At 41.3% G+C, this 20,834-nt stretch overlaps 1 protein-coding gene across 1 annotated transcript in view; it reads left to right on the top strand.

Moving 5' to 3' along the window:
- The window catches only part of ADAMTS5 (ADAM metallopeptidase with thrombospondin type 1 motif 5), an 89,143-nt gene that overhangs the window by 44,868 nt on the left and 23,441 nt on the right, over positions 1 to 20,834 (top strand). Inside the window, exons 3-4 of the mRNA XM_075854522.1 lie at positions 6,861 to 7,028; positions 17,768 to 18,051. Coding sequence (XP_075710637.1) covers positions 6,861 to 7,028; positions 17,768 to 18,051 — 452 coding nt within the window. The remainder of the gene's footprint in view (positions 1 to 6,860; positions 7,029 to 17,767; positions 18,052 to 20,834) is intronic.

The raw sequence follows: 20,834 nt of genomic DNA, 5'->3' as shown, positions 1-20,834 counted from the left end.
GAAGTTCTTCAGACACAACATTATCTCCGCGCGGCGTTTGCTGTGGTTTGAGGGTTTTTTCCTCCTGCTTCTGCTGATCAATGTAAAAGTTCTTCCCAACAACTGGCTAAATGAAACAAGAATTTTATTTTGAAAGCTGCTGGGTAGGCCGATATCATATGAACCATACAGGAAATCTGGGCTTACGGGTGCATTCCTTACAAGATTTGCTATAGTTTAATCTGGAATTATCATTGGATATGTGACCAGGTGAGGAGATTAAACATCTTCATTCACTCATAAAAATCTAGTTGTAAGCATACAGGGGTGTAACTATAAGGCGTTATTCAGACGAACGTGTTTAACGTCCGTGATACGCGCGTGAAAATCACGTGCGTCGCACAGACCTATGTTAGTCAATGGGGCCGTTCAGAGAGTCCGTGATTTTGACGCTGCGTATGTCCGCTGCGTAAAACTCACGACATGTCCTAGACTTGGCCGTTTCTTGCGCATCACGCACACATTGAAGTCAATGGGTGCGTGAAAATCACGCACGGCACACGGAAGCACTTCCTTCATTTATTTTTCTAAACATCAAAACCGCGTGTCATAAGGATGGCATATGTGTGAAAATCACGCAGCCACGCACCATTCACTGATGACACACGGAACTGCAATGCGCGCAAAACGCACACGTTCTTGTGAATAAGGCCTAAGGGTAAGGCCACACAAAGCGGCCCTGACACGGTCACAACGTGGCCAACAACCACACCGGCACCATGATCAAATACCCTATTAATGGCCATGCGTTATTGCGGGTAAAACGGCCCTTTACCTGAAAAATCGTTCGGTCATAAATGTTGTAATTGCCGCACAATTTTGCAGATAATGGGACGTTTTACCCGCATTAACGCGCTGCCATTAAGATGGCATTTGGCAGCCGCGCCGAACATGGTGCCAGAGCGGTTGTTGACCACGTTGCAACCGTGTCAGGGCCGCTCCGTGTGGCTTTACCCAAAGGGGCGCCAGAGGTGGACTGGCCATTCAGACATTAGGGCAATGCCCAAGGGCTCATGGCTTGAAGTGTAGTGTCTAAAAAAACTAAAAAACAAGAGATGCATAAGATCATGAGTCATTGGGTCAGATTTATTAATACTGTCCTAAACATAGACAGGGTAAACCTAGACCATATAGGCAGAAACTGCGTTAAATTTATCACAATGGCGCAAGCTGTATGATTGATTTGGTGGATATTGCTTGACACGTTTCTCTTTCTTATGACTCCTCATGTCAGTCGTACTTTACAGCAGTATTTTGCACCCAATAGATTTTGTGCATTTTAAACCTCTTTTGTTTTAGACACTTTTGACTGTAGAGAAAGGTCCAAAAAGTGTCAAAAACACATAATAAATTTGAAGTACGCCACCTTTGGGCAAATTTTGAGGCAAAATACTGGCAAGTTTGATTAGTAATTCTCCCCGCATTCAATTTTTGTTAACCCGGATCACATCTATTTTGGTCCTGATACCTGAAGAGGCCTACCAGTATAGCGCCTCTGCCACCAGTACTAAATATGGCACATGATAAATGGGGGAATGGCCCTGATACAGAGAGTATTGTTATCACCATACATTATATATAATATAACTGGAACCACTTGTATGATGTTTGGTGTAATAAAAAGTTCTGCATTCTGAAGGGTGCCTGATTTTTGGGGTAAAGATGAGAGGGAACTGTAGTTTGCAGGTAGGGTTTAGGATAGAAGCGTTTTTTTTTTTGCAGTTCTATACTGTCAAGTGCCTGCTATATGATCCAGACCCAGGAACCAAATGATAGTGGTTCACACTGAAGAGTAGGAGCCCCAAAATCAAAGATCAAAATGGGCCCCCCGTTGAGTGGTCAAGCTTTGCCACCCAGGACAAAAGGGCTTTCATGCCCTTTCTATGACCTTTGGGGAAATTCTCCACACCCTTGTTTGCTAACAGTGCATTCCCTCTGGAGAGGGGAGTTCTGCACAGGTCGTCACCATCTACAAAGGAGATAGGACCAACCAGGGCTGGACCCCTTCTATCCAAGTGCCCCAAATCAGCCACATGGTCTGCCTTTATGGTATGTATGCCTTTGGGTTCTGACTTTGGTGCCATTTTGATGCTATTGGTGTGCAGGGATTCCAAGATACACGTGGGTAAAGGGTATCTGGGCAAAAAAGCCCCCATCTGGTTCAAAATTCAAAGGATTTACATACTTCATGCTCCTCCAACAGGAGACGTTTTTTTTTCCTTTGACTGCAACTCAAGGAAGTTGTCCATTACTTGCTAATTCTTATGGTTTTCCTTCTACTGGGACATCATCAATAATATCCGTCTTTTTTTTTTACCTCACACACAGCTATACTCACATACTAGACATGCCAGGATTGACGTCATATCCACTTACCCATAAATGTTGTCACTGTGAGGCAATGAAGTTCACCAGAGTTACATAAATATAATAAAACTTATTAAAGTAATTTTGAGGACAGCTTAATTCATGGAGACAAGTCCAATGATATTGAAATGACATTATAACTTGAGTGCTACATTTCCTATACGTATGATTTCATGGCTCATATGATTTTGTCAGCTGTGGAAGTTTTTGCGCATTTAATGAAGTGCATGTGCATTTACAAGTTGCCCATGATCTTTGTAATTGTTATGATTAAAGGGGTTCTAAGAGATTAAAAAAACATGGCCACCTTCCAGACATAGCGCCACTCTTGTCCTGAGGATTTGTCTGGTATTGCAACCCCGCCACATTCACTTAAAAGAACCTCTCACCCCTTCTGACATGTCTATTTGAGTAAATACTTGTATTTCCCATGAAATAATAATTCTGGAACATATTTTCTTAGAACTCTGGGTTATACTGTTCCTCTGTTATTCCTCCTAGAAATGTATGAATAAATTGACAACTGGGTGTTACCATTCCCCTATTTACTAAATCAGACATGTCAGGTAAGGTGACAGGTTCTCTTTATATAGGGTGAGCTGCAATGCTAGACCTTGCCCATGGACAAGAGTGGTGCAATTTCTGGAAGACAGCAGCCATGTTTTCTAATCTCATAAGAGTAGTTATTCACTTTCAATCAACTCCTTCTTAAATAAAGTTGAACAGCAGGAGGTGGCCCATTAAAAGTTATTAGAAGGCGCTGGTGATGAGCCAAATTTATATAATCCAGTATTTTGATTGGAGACCGCCAATAGTCCAGAAAGTAGCTGGTTCAGAATTGTGTTAATCCTACAGAATATTGGACAAATCGATTTTGTGTAAGAAGATAAGCCAACCTATATATGTCCGCTTGTTTGTATGACAGGTTTTTCTCCAGACACCACCATAAATATATATGGGGTGAGGGGAATAAGCTGCTGCCAGACATCTCTGACAGCAGCATTTCTCCTATGGGAAAAACCTATTGGACATGTTGATATCCAACATACCCGTTTTTTCTTTCCCCTGACATCTGCCATTGGTAGACAGTCGAAAGCCCCAAAAATATTAGATCGTCAGCCGATTCCGCTGAAAATAGAAAGTTTTGTCAACTTTTACCTAATGTGTATGGCCAGCTATAGACCAACCCAGGATCTTAGCCCAAGCCCAAGCCTAAGCCTAAAACAAGCCAGACTAACACAGAGATACACCTAAGCCCCTACAAAAAGTAGGTCAACATAGAGACAAATCAGAAGCCCCGTAAAGCATACGACCTAAACCGAAAACGTAATTATTTCATTACAATATCCTTCATATTAGCTAGAGGCGTAACTTGAAGCTCTTGAGCCCCAATGCCGCACCTGTTATAGGGTCCCCCAACCTACCAAGTGGCAAATATAACACCGGTGCCTTCCCATGTGGCTGGACCCGGTTGCCACTATCACCTCTGCACCCCCTATACCTATGTCCGTGATATTAGGTAAAGACAGCGCTCTTCCTTGTGAATTCTGGAATGGGATGTCACCTATGCAGACTAATGGTAGAAGTTTTTTTCTTCTGTAGCTTTTTCTTTGAAAAATACTATTTTCCAACTAGTTTTCAACCGTTTTTTTTTTTCATAAACATTGTCCCAAGATGGTTACTGAAGACCAAAGATTAGAAACATGAGCTGATGTTTTTGGTCTCAACTGTTTTGAGATATCTAACACTTTGGGAAGCACAGGAGGGAACAGCATGTGTGTTTCTTAATTTAAGCTTCTTAAATTCTTAAGTCTGTGAAATGCAATCCACACACCACTTGATACTCACCGTGAATTTTCTAGTAAAGCCATGTTAATGTTGGCATTCTGCACTATGGAAAAAATCTAAGGTGACAAGAAGCAATTACGTAACTTTTACCGAGGGAATAAGCTCTGAGCAATTAGTGCTTTGAGCCGGTTGTTTAATTAAATACTAAGTAGCACACCTGCAATATGTCGACACTTTGAGACCTGTTTACTTTTTTATGCTACTTTTCTGTTAGTTTAATAGTTAAAATTGGGCACATTATAGCAGTTTATGCACAAGGTGTTATGTAACTACAGAGACTCTTTGAGTAAAGGAGAAAATATATAAGAAAGTTCTAAGAGTTACTGGCTATAGATGGAAAGATATGTTAATGATCCGAACAGAAACCTTGTTCATTATTGATAATTGTTATGTCTATGGTACTAAAATAATTGCGTACATTATGTTTCGAACTTTTATTTCAGGGTGGCTGTAATGTCTTTGGCAAACCGAAAGGGGTTTTGACAGAAAATGTATGGCCTCTCCTCAGGATCAATATCTGGCTGTCGGGGGTCCTACTCTCGGCATCCCTGCCGATCAGTTGTTTGAAGTCGCCGTTGTGCAACGGCGAACACTGCTTGCTCTTCATTGGCTACTCAGCTCCATACTGTACAACGTGGATACATTCGTATAACCGTAGCACCGTATTCATTTAGGTGAATGGGAAAAATCTGTAATGCTGTGATTCAGCACTATGAATGTTTCGGTGTTGTACAATATGGAGATCTGTATGCAATGAAGGGCAAGCAGCGCTCGCCGGTGTAGCATGGCATTTTAAAACAGCTAATCGGCAGGGATGCCGAGATTTGGACCCCCCACCAATCAGATATTGATGGCCTGCGGATAGGCCAATGATGTAATTTCACCGGACAACCCCTTTAAGGTCAGCCATCAAGGGTAGACTGGACATAACATATGGGAAACCTGTGCAGTTGCACAGGGGCTCAGTACTCAGTATTTAGTAAGCTTTTAGGTCGACCGTAAGGGAGTGAGCTAACAAAATTTTATAGCCCACAATTACTGATGGATTTTAAAAGAAATGTAAGGGGGTATGTTTTGTTCTGAGCTTTTCTAGAGTGGCTGACAGATAGGAGCTTGGTGGACAACTTACACATTTTGTGAGGCAACATTTATGGGACTTAAAGAGGCTCTGTCACCAGATTTTGCAACCCCTATCTGCTATTACAGCAGATCGGCGCTGCAATGTAGATTACAGTAACGTTTTTATTTTTAAAAAACGAGCATTTTTGGCCAAGTTATGACCATTTTTGTAGTTATGCAAATGAGGCTTGCAAAAGTCCAAGTGGGTGTGTTTAAAAGTAAAAGTCCAAGTGGGCGTGTATTATGTGCGTACATCGGGGCGTTTTTAATACTTTTACTAGCTGGGCGCTCTGATGAGAAGTATCATCCACTTCTCTTCAGAACGCCCAGCTTCTGGCAGTGCAGACACAGCCGTGTTCTCGAGAGATCACGCTGTGACGTCACTCACAGGTCCTGCATCGTGTCAGACGAGCGAGGACACCGGCACCAGAGGCTTCAGTTGATTCTGCAGCAGCATCGGCGTTAGCAGGTAAGTAGGTATGTAGCTACTTACCTGCAAACGCTGATGCTGCTGCAGAATCAACTGTAGCCTCTGGTGCCGGTGTCCTCGCTCGTCTGACACGATGCAGGACCTGTGAGTGACGTCACAGCGTGATCTCTCGAGAACACGCTGTGTCTGCACTGCCAGAAGCTGGGCGTTCTGAAGAGAAGTGGATGATACTTCTCATCAGAACGCCCAGCTAGTAAAAGTATTAAAAACGCCCCGATGTACGCACCTAATACACGCCCACTTGGACTTTTACTTTTAAACACACCCACTTGGACTTTTGCAAGCCTCATTTGCATAACTACAAAAATGGTCATAACTTGGCCAAAAATGCTCGTTTTTTAAAAATAAAAACGTTACTGTAATCTACATTGCAGCGCCGATCTGCTGCAATAGCAGTTAGGGGTTGCAAAATCTGGTGACAGAGCCTCTTTAAGTGTAATTTGTCACCTGAAAGAACCCCAGAAAACTAGGTAGCTAACAGATCCCCTAAAAGAGATCCAAGACAGTCACCTTCTAACACCCATTCAGGGAACCACAAGAAAGTACACCCAAATTAAACGTCCATGAAACATGGCAGAACACTTAACTCACATAGAAAGTTGGCTGTCTTTTTTCATAAGTGATCTATCTGTTAGATGTCATATGTTATACGTAGAGGTGTAACTTAAAGCTCCCAATGCAAAATCAGGCGCCCCCACCCCCATGTGCCATGATGGTCCTCATGGTCAAGGGCTGACCACTGTGGGTCTACTACAAGAATATAGTAAGAAGAGACTGGTGCACTTTTTATAAAGGAAATTTCAAGCTATTCCTTAGAGAGCATTACAATATACCTAAGCACACAAGTACGCACTTACATTTATATACATTGGTATTACAGATCTTATAACCACATTGCATGGAAAATGTCTGTAGATGTCTGCTCATGAAGACTAAACCACAGCCTTCGCACTGTATTCTGTAATGCATTCCATCAATATGTTTTTTCACTTTACAGGACATCTCCTTGGGCTTTCCCATGATGATTCAAAATTCTGTGAGGAGAACTTTGGCTCCCTGGAAGATAAACGTCTTATGTCATCTGTCCTAACAAGCATCGATTCCTCCAAACCATGGTCAAAGTGCACCTCAGCGACAATCACTGATTTTTTGGATGACGGCCATGGTAAGTGTCTCGAAGTGCGCAAACTGTCAAGTATATTCCATAATTTTCATCACTGACAGTTATGAAGTCAGCAGGCAATTTATTACTTTGGAAGTCTGTTTCATTAAAAGTACTTCCTATGGTAAATGCTAATGGTGCTAGGTCAGGGACATTATCCACTTCTGAAATAAGAGGTGACATTTTTAAAATTTGGCAAGTTCTAATATATGAAAATGGACACAATTTTATAACTTGTGTAAGTGAACCTGATTATTTATTAAAAAAATATGTCAGAGTGATCCGTTTTGACTATCTCACAGCCATGAGCTGGGGCGGACATACCATATGTTCATATTGTGCAGCTACACATAAGTCCGATAGGTAAGAGGACCCACTGTCACTTTAAAGAGGTAATCCAGCCTTTAGCATTTTTCACTTATCCACTTCATAGGTAAATAATGCTAGATCAGTGGAGTTTTGACCACTGTGATCGCCGCCAATTTCCAGAACAAGGGACCCTTGTTTTCTATTCCCCCCAGCTGCAAGACGCCGGCTAGGAGGAGTTTAAATAAAGCGGAGGCTGTGCATGTGTCGTGCCGCTCCATTCAAAGTCTATGAGCCTGATGGAAATAGCTGGGGATCGATGGAGGTCCCAGCGGTCGGAGCCCCAAGGATCTAGTATTTTTCAGCTACCCACTAGATAGGTGAAAAATGTTGGAGGCAGGTATACCCCTTTAAATATAGCTTTCTACTGGTGGGTTGTTAGAGAGACATAAGGGAGGTGCTCTATGTGTAGCTATTGGAGACCAAGGGGCCCATATACTGGTCTTGCACAGGGGTCCTCTGCTGTCTGCTTTCTCACCTGGTCATGAGATATAAAAATTGGGATGATGACACAAGCATCGCACCTTCCTAGCAGTCCAGTCCTCTAAAATAAATTTAATCTTTGTTAACCGCTGGATCCATTTGTCAGCATTAGTTACACAAGAAACTTCCATCTACCATAAAATAATATTTTTTTTAGCTTTTTAATCATCTGCCCTTTGAGGTTTGTGGGCGATGGACTGAAATTATTCTGAAGAAGCCTGGCATACCACAGACAATTTTAGATCCTATTTTACGGAGATGAAATTTTATACGTCTGGTGCCCAGCATTGTTACATGACTTCTCACATTTCAACTCTCTAGTGTCCGGGCAGTTGTTACTAGTTATTGAGCAAACAGAAAGCGTTGTGGGCTATCACTTTGGAAATATTTCAAGACTTTATAAGGGGTTAAACATTGACTAACTGGGTAGTCACCTACAGGTGGCACTAGAGTGATAGGAGTAGAGCTAATTTGCATATTTTTCCCATGGAGCAATGCCCTAAATGCTCCCAACCAACTGGATCTCCACAAGGAGAATCAGTACTATCTGGGAATTGATTCCTTGGAAAGTGCTTAGTGATTTCTATTGTATTCATATATTTTGATTTGATTAGACACTTCAATTCATGCTACAGTCCAATGTTTGTCAGCAATGTGTTCGATTTTCATGAATTTCCAATTTTTTATCAATTTATATTTATACAGTTTGTGTTGTAAAGTTACACAAATTATCTAAAGTATAATGTTTTTCCTAAAAACACTATCAGTGCCTTGAAGGAAAGGGTTCCAGATCTGCCCTGTCTGCTGAAAAGTAAATACTCCCTCTGCCAGATTTTACAGGATCCAGCACACGGCGTGTTTATTTATACATAGGGCCAAGTTCATGACACCACACTCAGCAGGGACTCAGGGTGTCATTTTGCAAGGTAAGCAGACAGAAGAACTCTCTAAGTTCCACATAGCGGTGATGTCTTGACCATACTGACGTCACCGTTACTGCCAGTGATTGGCTGCCATGGTCATGTGTCGAGACAGCACCTCATTGCTGCAGCTAAACTGAGACTGCATCCATATGCGTAAAAACTTTTTTTTTGGTGAGACTCCCAGTCAACATATTCAACATATTTGGGGAAGAAGTGGCCTCATGTGCTTGGTCAACTTTCCTTTGATGGAGAGACCAGATATTTGTAGCTCTGAACCACACATTACTTTAAAAGGGGAAGGTAACCCAAGCTTGAAGTGGCACCGGCTCATTCTTGATATCAATCGGGGATGCAGCCGCTGGACCCTCCACTTATGTGATAATAAGACCATTCTTGAATGTAACAGCTACTTTTGTTGTGTTTTTTTTTATCTATTATGACATAATGTGTGTAGTATAATATGTTGTATATAAATAGATCCAAGCAATTTTTAATGTTCTGAGCTTGGGAAAGAATAAATTATATGTAGCCTGGTATTTGCACAGTATAGATAAAATGAATACTTATCTGTGTATATGGATCTACTCAAGTTTCATTCATTTTTATTTTGAACCCTATCCAAATGCCGTCTTGTACTATTCTTCCTCTCCTTGTGTCGTATTTGGATGGTCCTGCTTATCCTCTAAGTATAAATTGATTTTGTCGGCACAGCTGTGTTTTTACAACCATGACCGCCACTCCTCCTACCTTCCTACATCTTTCCGTATTCCATATGTCTTTTCCATAAAGCACAGGATTTTTGTCTTGCTTTTGATTTCAATGAAGCCAACACAATTTCTACATTGTTGATTTATAAATGTGTAAAATAGTAGAAAGATAAAGCAGCTCTGTCCGCTGTACAATACTAAACTACGAAATATATCTAATACAGATTAAAGGTCCACCATGATACATATTTTTTACCACTAGGTGGCATACGATTGGGTAATTTGATTGTGATCCTTGCTGCTCGTGGATATATTTCCACTCAACAGCACACTATCTGGTTAGACATGGTATTTCAAGTAGAATCGCAATCTGTGTTTACCAGTGGATGACTAGAAGGATATTAGTCATATGTTGTGCCTTCCATCTGACCCTCTTATACTGTTTATGGGTTTGCAAGAAGCAGGATAAAGATAGAAAAGAGTAATACAAAACTGCAGGACAAATAAGTCTGCATTGGAGCTGAATACACAAAACAGCAGGTTAATTTTCAATAAAAACCATTTACAAATGGTTGTTTTATTTTATTATTTTAGATATATTAGAGCAGTGAAAAAAATCCTTGAAAGAGTTCACATAGCATATAAAGATCTCTACATGGAGGTAGAAGCCGTTGTGGTTGGGGGGGAAGGGGTCAGGCCAACACTGCAGAAATTGTGGCTCAAAATGATACGCAGTATGAATGACATTGTGGGACTTTTTGCCTGCCTATAGAAGGGTGTTGTGGCTGACATTAAGCTTCCGAGGTTCTGCAGCATTTGCAGCAAAAATGTTCCCTCTACCAGAAATTTAATAAGAAGTATCATTTCATAAACAGTCTTATGAATTTATATGGTCAGGTAACTCCTCTGTGACTTCTTATATTATTATAATTTACAACCTGTATTCTGTTGACAGATTTACAGCCTGTATTCTGTTGGCAGCTATGCAGCCTGTATTCTGTTGGCAGCTATGCAGCCTGTATTCTGTTGGCAGCTATACAGCCTGTATTCTGTTGACAACTATACGGGGCCAGTTCTTTGAATGTAAAGTTCCCCACAGTCCTGCAAGTTATCAGTTTGCTTTCACAGCTAAAGGGAGGGTTTCTGATATGAATTATATATTATGGAATTGCTATTTATTCCGTTGTCTAATACTTCAACAGAAGTGGAGCTTCATTTTAAGGCACTATCCCTAATCCTAAGCAGATGGTCTTCTGGAAGTTGATAAACACACAGTCTAATATGATGGGATAGAGATAATAGTACAAACTTTTACATATACTTATCTACTCAGCCAAAGATTAACGGTACTCAGAAAATCATGTTTTAACTTTGGAATAGTAAACCCTAGATTAATACAGAAAGTAAAGCTGGGCTGAAAACGAGTACTTAGTGTATGCCAAGCAGAAGTGTGGCAATGAATAAAATAAATCAAAGTGCCGCTGATCGGAAGATGGACAGCTTATGAATTTATAAAGGACACACAAGTTATTGCCTTGAAATGGAAGGACGAAGGAGAAGCCGGCAGCTGCGGCATTCAGATATTTGGAAGGGAGTTACACGGGGTAGAGCACAGGGCATAAAGGAGCAGAAACCAAATAATTCATATTGAAATACTATAAGCCAACTGAGGCATTTGTAATAAAAAAAAATATCCCTGATATGCCAGCATTGTGTGGCCAGTGGAGCCAGTGCAGCTGGCTATGAAACACTCATACACTTAACATTGTCCAAATGCTGTAAAAATAAAATAATGATTACAGTTATTAAAGGGTATCTGTCATTGCTGTACAGCTTCATTTATCAAAAATATTTGTTCTACTATATTATTCTGTACTTGATAAATTCTTAATAGCAGTTAGAGCTCTGTATTCCTGACAAGAGTCACAAATATTCTACATAAATATAGAGTTAAATGATAAGATTCTGACAGCCTGCAGCCACCACTAGGGGGAGTTTTGACATTTACTGCATGCTGTTTGAGTTCAATGTATAAACAGTAGGCGGTAAGCTCCAAAGCTCCCTCTAGTGGTGACTGCTGGCAGACAGAATTTTAGCATTTAACTGTGTACAAGTAATTTGGAGCTCTATGTCAGAAAAACAAACTGCTAAAATGTTTTAAGAAATTTATCATCACAAAATTTTGGACCTATTTAAATAAAAAACAAAACAAAATGATGTTCTCGGGTGACGTTCAGTTTAGGGTTGTGGTTTAGAGATTTAGACGTATGGACCTTTCCCATACAATACAAATAACTGACCTCTTATATCAGACTTGTGAAACATCACTTTTAATTTCATTGGGTCAAAGGACCAACACTGTAAAGAGCCAACATAAGAGGAGGACATAGGGGACAATTAATCCAGAGGCCGGCATCTCCGATATAAATAAAATTTTCATCTTTAATATTCATATTGCATAGCACAGGTGTTAATCAATGGAAGGTTGGAGAAGGATTTGGTCAGCATGAGAGTCGGGCCTATGTCTAAGCCAGTATATAATAATAATAATAATAGGTTAGTCTCTGCCATCTAAGTCATCTCCATAGGTTCTGTAGTCACTTCTTTGACACTGGACTGGGTTTCTTAGGAGTCTTTCTTTGTAGATCTATAAGTATTACCAAAAAGTCTTTCAATATACACAAGACTTGTTTCACTCAATCTGCTAATAGTTTCGTTTTAGAAAAGTAAAATATTATTGTTGTCGGCAGCACATCTTCCTGTGTAAACAGGGAGACGCGCTGCCGACATGATAATAATGTATGGGGACGAGCGATCAGAGTAACGACCACTCGTCCCCATCCATAGCTCCGTGTGACAGGAGCAAACGAGCGCCGATCAACGATGTCTCGTTGATCGGCGCTCTCTGCATCGGCCAATTATCGGCCGGTGTAAAAGGGCCTTTATAGGAGTTCAGTTAAGCCATTGGGGGAGTGTCTGTCGACAGGCTGTTGATTGATTCCAGTAGCAACCAGTAGAAATCTCATTGCAGTTCTGTGCTATAATACCGGTTGTTGGGTTTACAAAACTAGTATGTAAAATGATGTTCTCGAGGTTAATCTGTGCTTTTAATTACGTATACGATGAGTGATTATGGCAGCTTTGTTATTTTGTTTATACCAGAACAGTGGTATATATAGAATAGAGGAGTACCCATAGCAAAGATCAAAATGGGCTACCCATTCTGGTGCAGGGTTTGCTAGTGTTTTTTAACTCTTGCAACGAGCTTTGGGCCAACTACTCACCCCCTTGCTTGCTAACAATGCAGTTCCTCCGGAGAAAGGAGTTCTGCCCAGGTTCTCACCGCCAAGAAGCATTGAGCTGGGTTCCCTCTTTACCTCTATGATGTATATGCACTTGTACCAAAGACACCATAGCACAGTTTGTAACCTCTTTCCACAAATATGATATATAGCATAAAGAACCTTTCCTTTAGTCAAAGAATGATATACTCAATTTTTGGATTCCAAATAATAAAAAAAAAAGAACAAAGTAAATGTGTTTCATTATTATTTCATGAGACAAGTCTTTCCTTTGTCAAGTCCTATTCGTTTTCTGGCACAGTTAATTATTCTGATAAAGAAATACAAAGCATATTTCTTTATCAGTCTTAATAACATTAACCAAGGACCATGGCAGCTAACCATTGAAGTTCAGTGCCAAGCATTGCTTTGAGCTGAGTAACTGCTGCAAGTTTGTTTGAGGACACTGTCGAGTAAACCCGGAGAACTTTCTTACTTTTGTTTAGGACATACAGAACGTGTCATTTATTTTTCCACTTCTTGGAGATAAATGGATTTTACATGTGGCTGCTACTGATTATTACGCAACCGGTGTAAAACAAGCAAAATTATATTACAACTGTCCCTGGCTTGTAGTGATTTATATGTTAATGTTGGGAAATGAGTCACCTAAGGTTAGGACCATAACGATTTGTCAAATTACATCTATAGATATTTTTAATATATTCATTTATTTATTCATTCATTAACACAGTTCACATGCTTTCCGGTGTCTGTAATTGGGGTTGCTTTGAATGTACCACGTCTAATTCGAAAAATTGCCATTTATCAAATAAACACGAATATAACAGGGAAATTGATGCATTCATTACTGAAATACTCCAGGTCAAACAGTCAAAAGTAAGAGTGGACTGAGCCATCAAGCAACCAAGTAGTAACCAGGGGCCGCATACCTGAGGGGGTTCATTGTCTCTCCTTTTATCCACGCAGATCATAAGTCCCATCGGTCCCACTAAACTGAGGCTGGGAATCCAACATTACTTCTATGACGTCAAGGAGCAGAGATCTCATTGGTCTAACACAAGGGGCCTGGGGCTCTCAAATGTAAATATTACTCCAAAATGAGATTTCCTTGGGTTGTGGGCCCATGATGGGCTGCACATGGGAAATTACCAGCCAGTGTCACCCTCCTTTCTAACCCCGCAAAACTATTATCCACCTCATAACTAATGATTCTATTACGTATCAGTTGCAGAATTAATAATCCTATTGTGCAGTCACCATAGTAGCATTGGGGCTGTGCCTTATGTTCGACTGTTTGTGCTTATTGTCTAGTTCGGTCTCCTGTATAGGGATGGGTGGGTAATGGCTGCTTCCTCTACACAGATGTAGCACAAACTTCCTCTATGATAGGTCCGCCAATGTATAAAAGAATAGGGAGCACCTGGTTTTATTTTGGATACTTGTGAGCAATTCTGCAAAAATAAGTACGACAGTGACCTGGGGGATCTGGAGGCTTCGGTGGGCATAGGAGCCTTGTTCTATATTATTGGGTTCCTCCTTTTCTAGCTTCTTTTTACAGGGTAGAAACAGCACAAACCGTTTTTAGTGACGAGCTGACATCTCCCAGATCTCACATTTCTTGTCAGGAGCCATACATTATACCTCAGCTGCCAAACCGAGTTCACTGTGCGGGCAGCTTCATGCATGGCACTCTTAAGCCAAATGCAACATTTTTGTTGTTTGCTAGCCATCAAAAACTGGTCTCTAGGTGTAGCTTCACAGGTTTCACTTATGGTATGTCCGACCCAACCCAGGTGTAAAACACTGACAGTCCTTAAAGTGTTGGATCACCTTTTGTAATACCCTTAAGGCCCTATTATACCGGCCGATGCAGGGAGTGCCGATCAACGAGACAATCGTTGATCGGCGCTCGTTTGCTCCTGTCACAAGGAGCTATTGATGGGGACGAGCGGTCATTACTCCGATCGCTCGTCTACATACGTTATTGTCATGTCGGCAGCACGTTTCCCTGTTTACACAGGGAGATGTGCTGCTGACAACGATAATATTTCACTTTTTTAAAACGATACGATCATCAGATGATTGAGCATTTGCTCGTCCATCTGCTGATCGCTGCCGTTGTCTGCCCGATAATCGCCCAGTGTAAAACCCCCTTTATTTAGTCTCATTTTGATAATTGCTTTTTTTTTAAGAGGAGATCCAACAATGAATTGCAGTAAGTTCAATCTCTACTCTGCTACATCTGCGCAGTAATTCAATATAATGTAAAACAACATGATCAAATGAGTGGACACCTATACAAGGCTCGCTGAATAGAATATTACAGTAATTACTTTTCCTGATCATTGCCCCTATTAGACAGTGTCATGCTTGTCACAGCGAACAACACACATACCAATTGATAAAAGCTCCTGGGAGCCGAGCTGAATTCTTAAATGCAGTCAGAGGGTAGATGAGGTCACAATGATTCTGTTTTGGAAATTACAGCAGACTCTTTTCACATTGGCCTTTATGCTCCACCAGCAGCCTGTTTTAATGTTCCGGTTTACATGTTAGTGTTTCTTTCCATAATACCCAACAACTCGTTTGGGGCTGATTTACAATGCCAGCAACGGGCACAAGGGCACAAGTGTTTCAGTCCTGGTGGACCTGTGCCAACGAGCATTCTTTAAGAGTCAACAGAGCTTTGCTGAATTCCACGGGGGCGCTTGTATTTATACCTTTCTTCCTTGCTCGAAACTGCTGACAGTCATGAAAACCATTTAAGAGACTTTGTTGTAGCCAAGGATATGGAAAGCATTAGAAGAGGCTTTTTCCCCGAGCATTACTTTAGCATTGCACGTTGTATATGAGAATACCAAATCTCTTTATTGATTTCAATCTGTTGGCGCTACAATCTTGTTCTCAATAAAAATACATCTATTGCTTAAACTTCCCTTTGGAATCTATTACTGGGTTTTAAATGCAGTCTTGTCCTTCGGCAAAAAACATTTCCTTTTTCATTATCGGAAAGGGGGTTTCCTGTTTCACAGACCTGAACTTTATAGGAACTAAAACTTTTCAGATTTTTAGATTGTTTGATTGGAGATCTTATCTGCATTATTTTGACCTTATTTCTACTTGACCCACAGGAAAAAAGACTGAAATTAAAATATTGAAGACTATATGATATACTTAGGACTATTGTCTGCTGCGTAACCTGAAGCTCTTAGTCCCCAATGCAAAATTTGTAACAGGGCCCCCCACCACCTACCATTGTCATTTATAACACTAGTGTCTTCTTATAGATGTGTTCACCCTTATCTTTGCTTGAATTTGGTTAAGGACTCCAATTTCTCATGAAACCATTCAATACAATACCGCGACATTCTAGCAAAACCCTTGACAGGCTGTAACTCACATCACAACCACTGGGTGGCCACACATTAACACATATAGTATAGACATCTCGTGACAGAGTATCGCAAAATCATGATTTAGTTTTTTAAAGCTGGTCATCTCACGCCACACATCTCAGGATATGTTGAGATAATACAAAAGGTAATGAAAGACGCATCCGTATGTGGGAATTGGGTCCTTCCAGGCACCACGGCTCGGATGTGACTGCTACCTCTACATCCCTTATAGCTACAACCCTGACTGAGCTTGTGTAGATTTAAGCTATAATTGACACCAGTTATTGTAGTAAATATCAACTAAGCTCCTCCAACTTTTTTCAAGTGCCGTTAATGGCACAAACAGCACATAAATTAAAATTTTTGCAGATTTTCTGCCATTTGTGCCTTTTCTATGGCAAAAAACCTGGTGTAGAAATAGTCCTAAATTCTCCCTGTGCATATAGGACATATGTATCAGGGTCATGTATAAAAAGTGGTTGAAATGTTGTAACTTGTCTTATATACAGGCATTAATGTTAAAGCTTATGACCAATGTAGGGTACAGGCTTTGCGACATTTTCAAGCCAATATTAGTATTAATAATGTATAACCAATGTCATGTTCAATGCCCCCTGCTCATGCACGAGAATTTACAGTCACTTTAGCAGATTATTATGACTTATGTTTCTGCTCAGGGACGGACTTTGCAGTCCCACAGGATGCATTACCTGTCATTACAGAAGGGGGCGCCACTGAAACTGATGGCCTGAGCTAGTACCCCCATCCCACATTTGGTGATCGCTCCTCTAGAAAGGCAACTGCACAGAATTCAGCTTTTTTTACTACTTTATTTAACGTGGCAGTGTTATTTGTGCACTGTATGATTTTATTATTTGGGCATTATATGGTACATTTTATGGGCGAGGGGAGAAAATACATTACAATAGACTGTACTACACAGATTAAATCCAACCGATGACCGACCCAGTATCTACTTATGCTAAATGCAGGATCAGTTCAGCCTAAACACAGTTTTAGAAGGCATGAGCAAAAGAATCTGGTGGAAGCGATCGCCTTGTATCACATTACCTCAAGGGCTATGAGGTGACGAGAAATTGAACATTTCAGGGAGTTAGTAGTTTATATAACTTTACATAATATGATGTATGAGCGCCGTTTATGAGAAACCAGCCAACCATTTTTAAAGTTGCTCCAGAACAGGGCTTGATGGTAAAGTTTAAAGGGGATGTCTACTTTTAACATCATTTCATTTTTAGGTCCACATTTTTGTGCTGCTTACTACAGAGCCACCACTAGGGGGAGCTTTCTGAATATTGATTATTATTGCGTTCAATGGGAGCAGTATAAATCCATATGCAGTAAGCTCCCCCTAGTGGTGTCTGTGGGTAGCCTGAATTTTATAATTTACCTCCATGTCATTTATTGCCAATATCGGAGGCCAATATAACGGAGTGGGCAAACTACTAAAACACATGAGGACAACTTTGACCTTAAATTTACAACCTAATACCTTATAGTTCCTGCTTTTAAAACTAAGTCTGCAATTCATCTATTTTACAGGAAACTGTTTGCTGGACCAACCAAGAAATCAAATTCTGGGTCCTGAAGAACTTCCTGGACAGAGTTATGATGCCGTCCGGCAATGTAAGTTGGCCTTTGGACCAACATATACAGTGTGCCCCGGTATGGACGTCTGCTCACGGCTGTGGTGTGCGGTTGTACGTCAAGGTCAAATGGTTTGTTTAACAAAGAAACTGCCTGCTGTGGAGGGAACACCCTGCGGAAAAGGAAGGATCTGTCTCCATGGCAAATGTGTAGACAAGACCAAGAAGAAGTATTATTCGGTACGTGTGGTAATGCACAGTTTATCACTCATCAACCGGTGATATATATTCAGATGGTAAAAAAACGTTTGCAACTTGACAACACCGTATGAGGGTATTGGAATTCACATGGTCACTTTTTTTCACCACTGACGTAATAATTTAAGGGAAATTTCACCATAAAGGGGTATTCCCAACTAAGACATTTATGGCATATCTCAGAGGTGGGACCCAGATCCATAAGACATTTACGGCATATTCTGTGGATATGCCATAAATGTCTGAGATGGGAATAACTTTTTAACTTATTGCTTGACATTTCATAGAAGATTCCAGATTATAACGTTATTGGGGATGAATGAGTTTGGGACCTGAGGATTCTCAATGTGTCCAATCTTCTACAATGCTATTTAGAGATTTCCAAAACTATAATTTCTAAAAGAGGGTTTGTTATATAAAGTCATTCATCGAATCGCAGGTACGAAGCTCAAAGTTAAAAAAAAAAATCTCCAAAAGTGTGCAGGCGACTAAATGCTGGGGCCCCTTTATTTTGGGAATCGGCTAATGGATTATTTTTTGGCATATTTCTATGATGTGTTCAAGATATTTTCACTAAGGGCTCCACCATGTCCACATTCAATTTAAATGACTATTCTATATGGTGACAGCTAATTGGCCCATCAGGTGACCTCTTGTTCACTGCTGTACAAAAGAGAATGTGATTGGTTACAGCCGTGATTGAATAATTCTACATGTTCCACCTCATAGACTTATTCAATGATAGACAGACTCTTTAGGGTTATTCACGCATAATACTTGAAAATGATGCCTTATTAGATAATTTTGAATAAAACAACAACAAAAAAGGTGACTCTAACAAGGAAGGGAATGACTCAATGCCCTTCAGTAAATTTTCATAACTGAAGCAACATCCAACTGTGCAACACAAGTCTCCAAGTACTTACAGCTTTAGATACTTATGTGCAACCAATAGCTTGAGTGCTTTAGTACCCTGATACACAATTATTCTCTTCACTCCATTGAAATCTTCCAAGCCTGTCAATATTTCCAAAAAGAACACATACAACAAATATCAAAGGGGTTGTACAAGATCAAAAAAACATGTCAGCTTTCTTCCAGAAATAGTGCCACACCTGTCCACGGGTTTTGTCTAGTATTGCAGCTCAGACTTTGTAGTGAATTGGACAGAGCTGCAAAATCACACACAACCGCATAACAGTTGTGGCACTGTTTTTGGAAGAAGGCAGCCATGTTTTTTTTTATAATCCTGGATAACCCTTTAAGAAGGTTATAGAGGTATAGGATAGGGTTGGGCGATTAATCAAATTAATTAGATTAATTCACCCTCAAGGACTCTCGGAATTCTGTTTTTTAACAGAATCGTAGAATCGATTCTTTAGTGGCGCCGTGCTGCAGGAGGAAGCTCCGCCCCTCCGCCCACCGTTCTGACTGTTTCCCCACGGAACTGGTGTTCTGCACTGAACAAATTTAGGGGGGATTCACACGAACATGTATTGGGTCCGTGCGGGCCGCGTGGTTTTCACGCGCCACGCACAGACCAATACAAGTCTATGGGGCAGTACAGACAGTCCGTGCTTTTTACGCAGCGTTTGTCCGCTGCGCAAAAAGCGCGACATGCTCAATATCTCCGCGTATTTCGCGCACCACGCACCCATTGAAGTCAATGGGTGCGTGAAAACCACGCAGGTCGCACGGAAGCACTTCCGTGCGAACCGACTGAAACAGCGCATCAGCTGTCAAAAGGATGAATGTAAACAGAAAAGCACCACGTTCTTTTCTGTTTCCAAACATCCAAACGGAGTGTCTTTGAGATGAGCGAACCCGGACAACCGAACCGAACTTCACCGGGTTCGGCCGAACTCGTTTTGGCCAAACCCGGCAAAAAAATTTCCGTTACGCGACGTCAGGAGATAGTCACTGTCCAGGGTGCTGAAAGAGTTAAACTGTTTCAGCACCCTGGACAGTGACTTCCGATCCCAATATACATGAACGTGTAAAAAAAAAAAAGAAGTTCTGACTTACCGATAACTCCCGGCTTCTTCCTCCAGTCTGACCTCCCGGGATGACAATTCAGTCCAAGTGACAGCTCCAGCCAATCACAGGCCAAGCACAGGCTGCAGCGGTCACATGGACAGTGGCGTCATCCAGGGAGGTGGGGCCCGATGTCAAGAGAGGCGCGTCACCAAGGATGCGTCACCAAGGCAACGGCCGGGAGGAAAGTTCTCGGTAAGTACGAACTTTTTATTTTTTTTTAACAGGTTTCTCGATATTGTGATCGGCATTCACTGTCGAGGGTGCTGAAAGAGTTACTGCCGATCAGTTAACTCTTTCAGCACCCTGGACAGTGACTGACGTCGACTAGACTCATCTCTATGATGGCGGCCTGCGCGAAAATCACGCAGCCGCGCATCATACACGGATGACACACGCAGCTGTCAAGTGGTTTTTGCGCGCGCAAAACGCCGCGTTTTTTGCGCGCGCAAAAACGCAACGTTCGTCTGAATCAGCCCTTATACAGCACGGAACAGGAGTTCCGTGGGAAAGCAGGGACTCCTAGTACATAACATCACCGCCCTGTAGATACCACCCCGCTGTAGATAGCACCCCCTGCAGATCGCACCCCCCCTTGTACCTCGTAGATCGCACCACAACCCCCCTTATAGATCGTGCCACTGTTGCTCCCACTAGGAGAAGAATCCCCGGCCAAAGTCTTGGCAATCTAAGGCCGGGGATTCAGCTCCTATTGACAGCTACAGCGGCAC

Source organism: Rhinoderma darwinii, chromosome 2 (assembly GCF_050947455.1).
Source record: "Rhinoderma darwinii isolate aRhiDar2 chromosome 2, aRhiDar2.hap1, whole genome shotgun sequence".
NCBI classification, from domain to species: domain Eukaryota; kingdom Metazoa; phylum Chordata; class Amphibia; order Anura; family Rhinodermatidae; genus Rhinoderma; species Rhinoderma darwinii.
The sequence above is the reverse complement of the archived record's forward strand: the minus strand, read 5'-3'. Positions and strand labels throughout refer to the sequence as shown.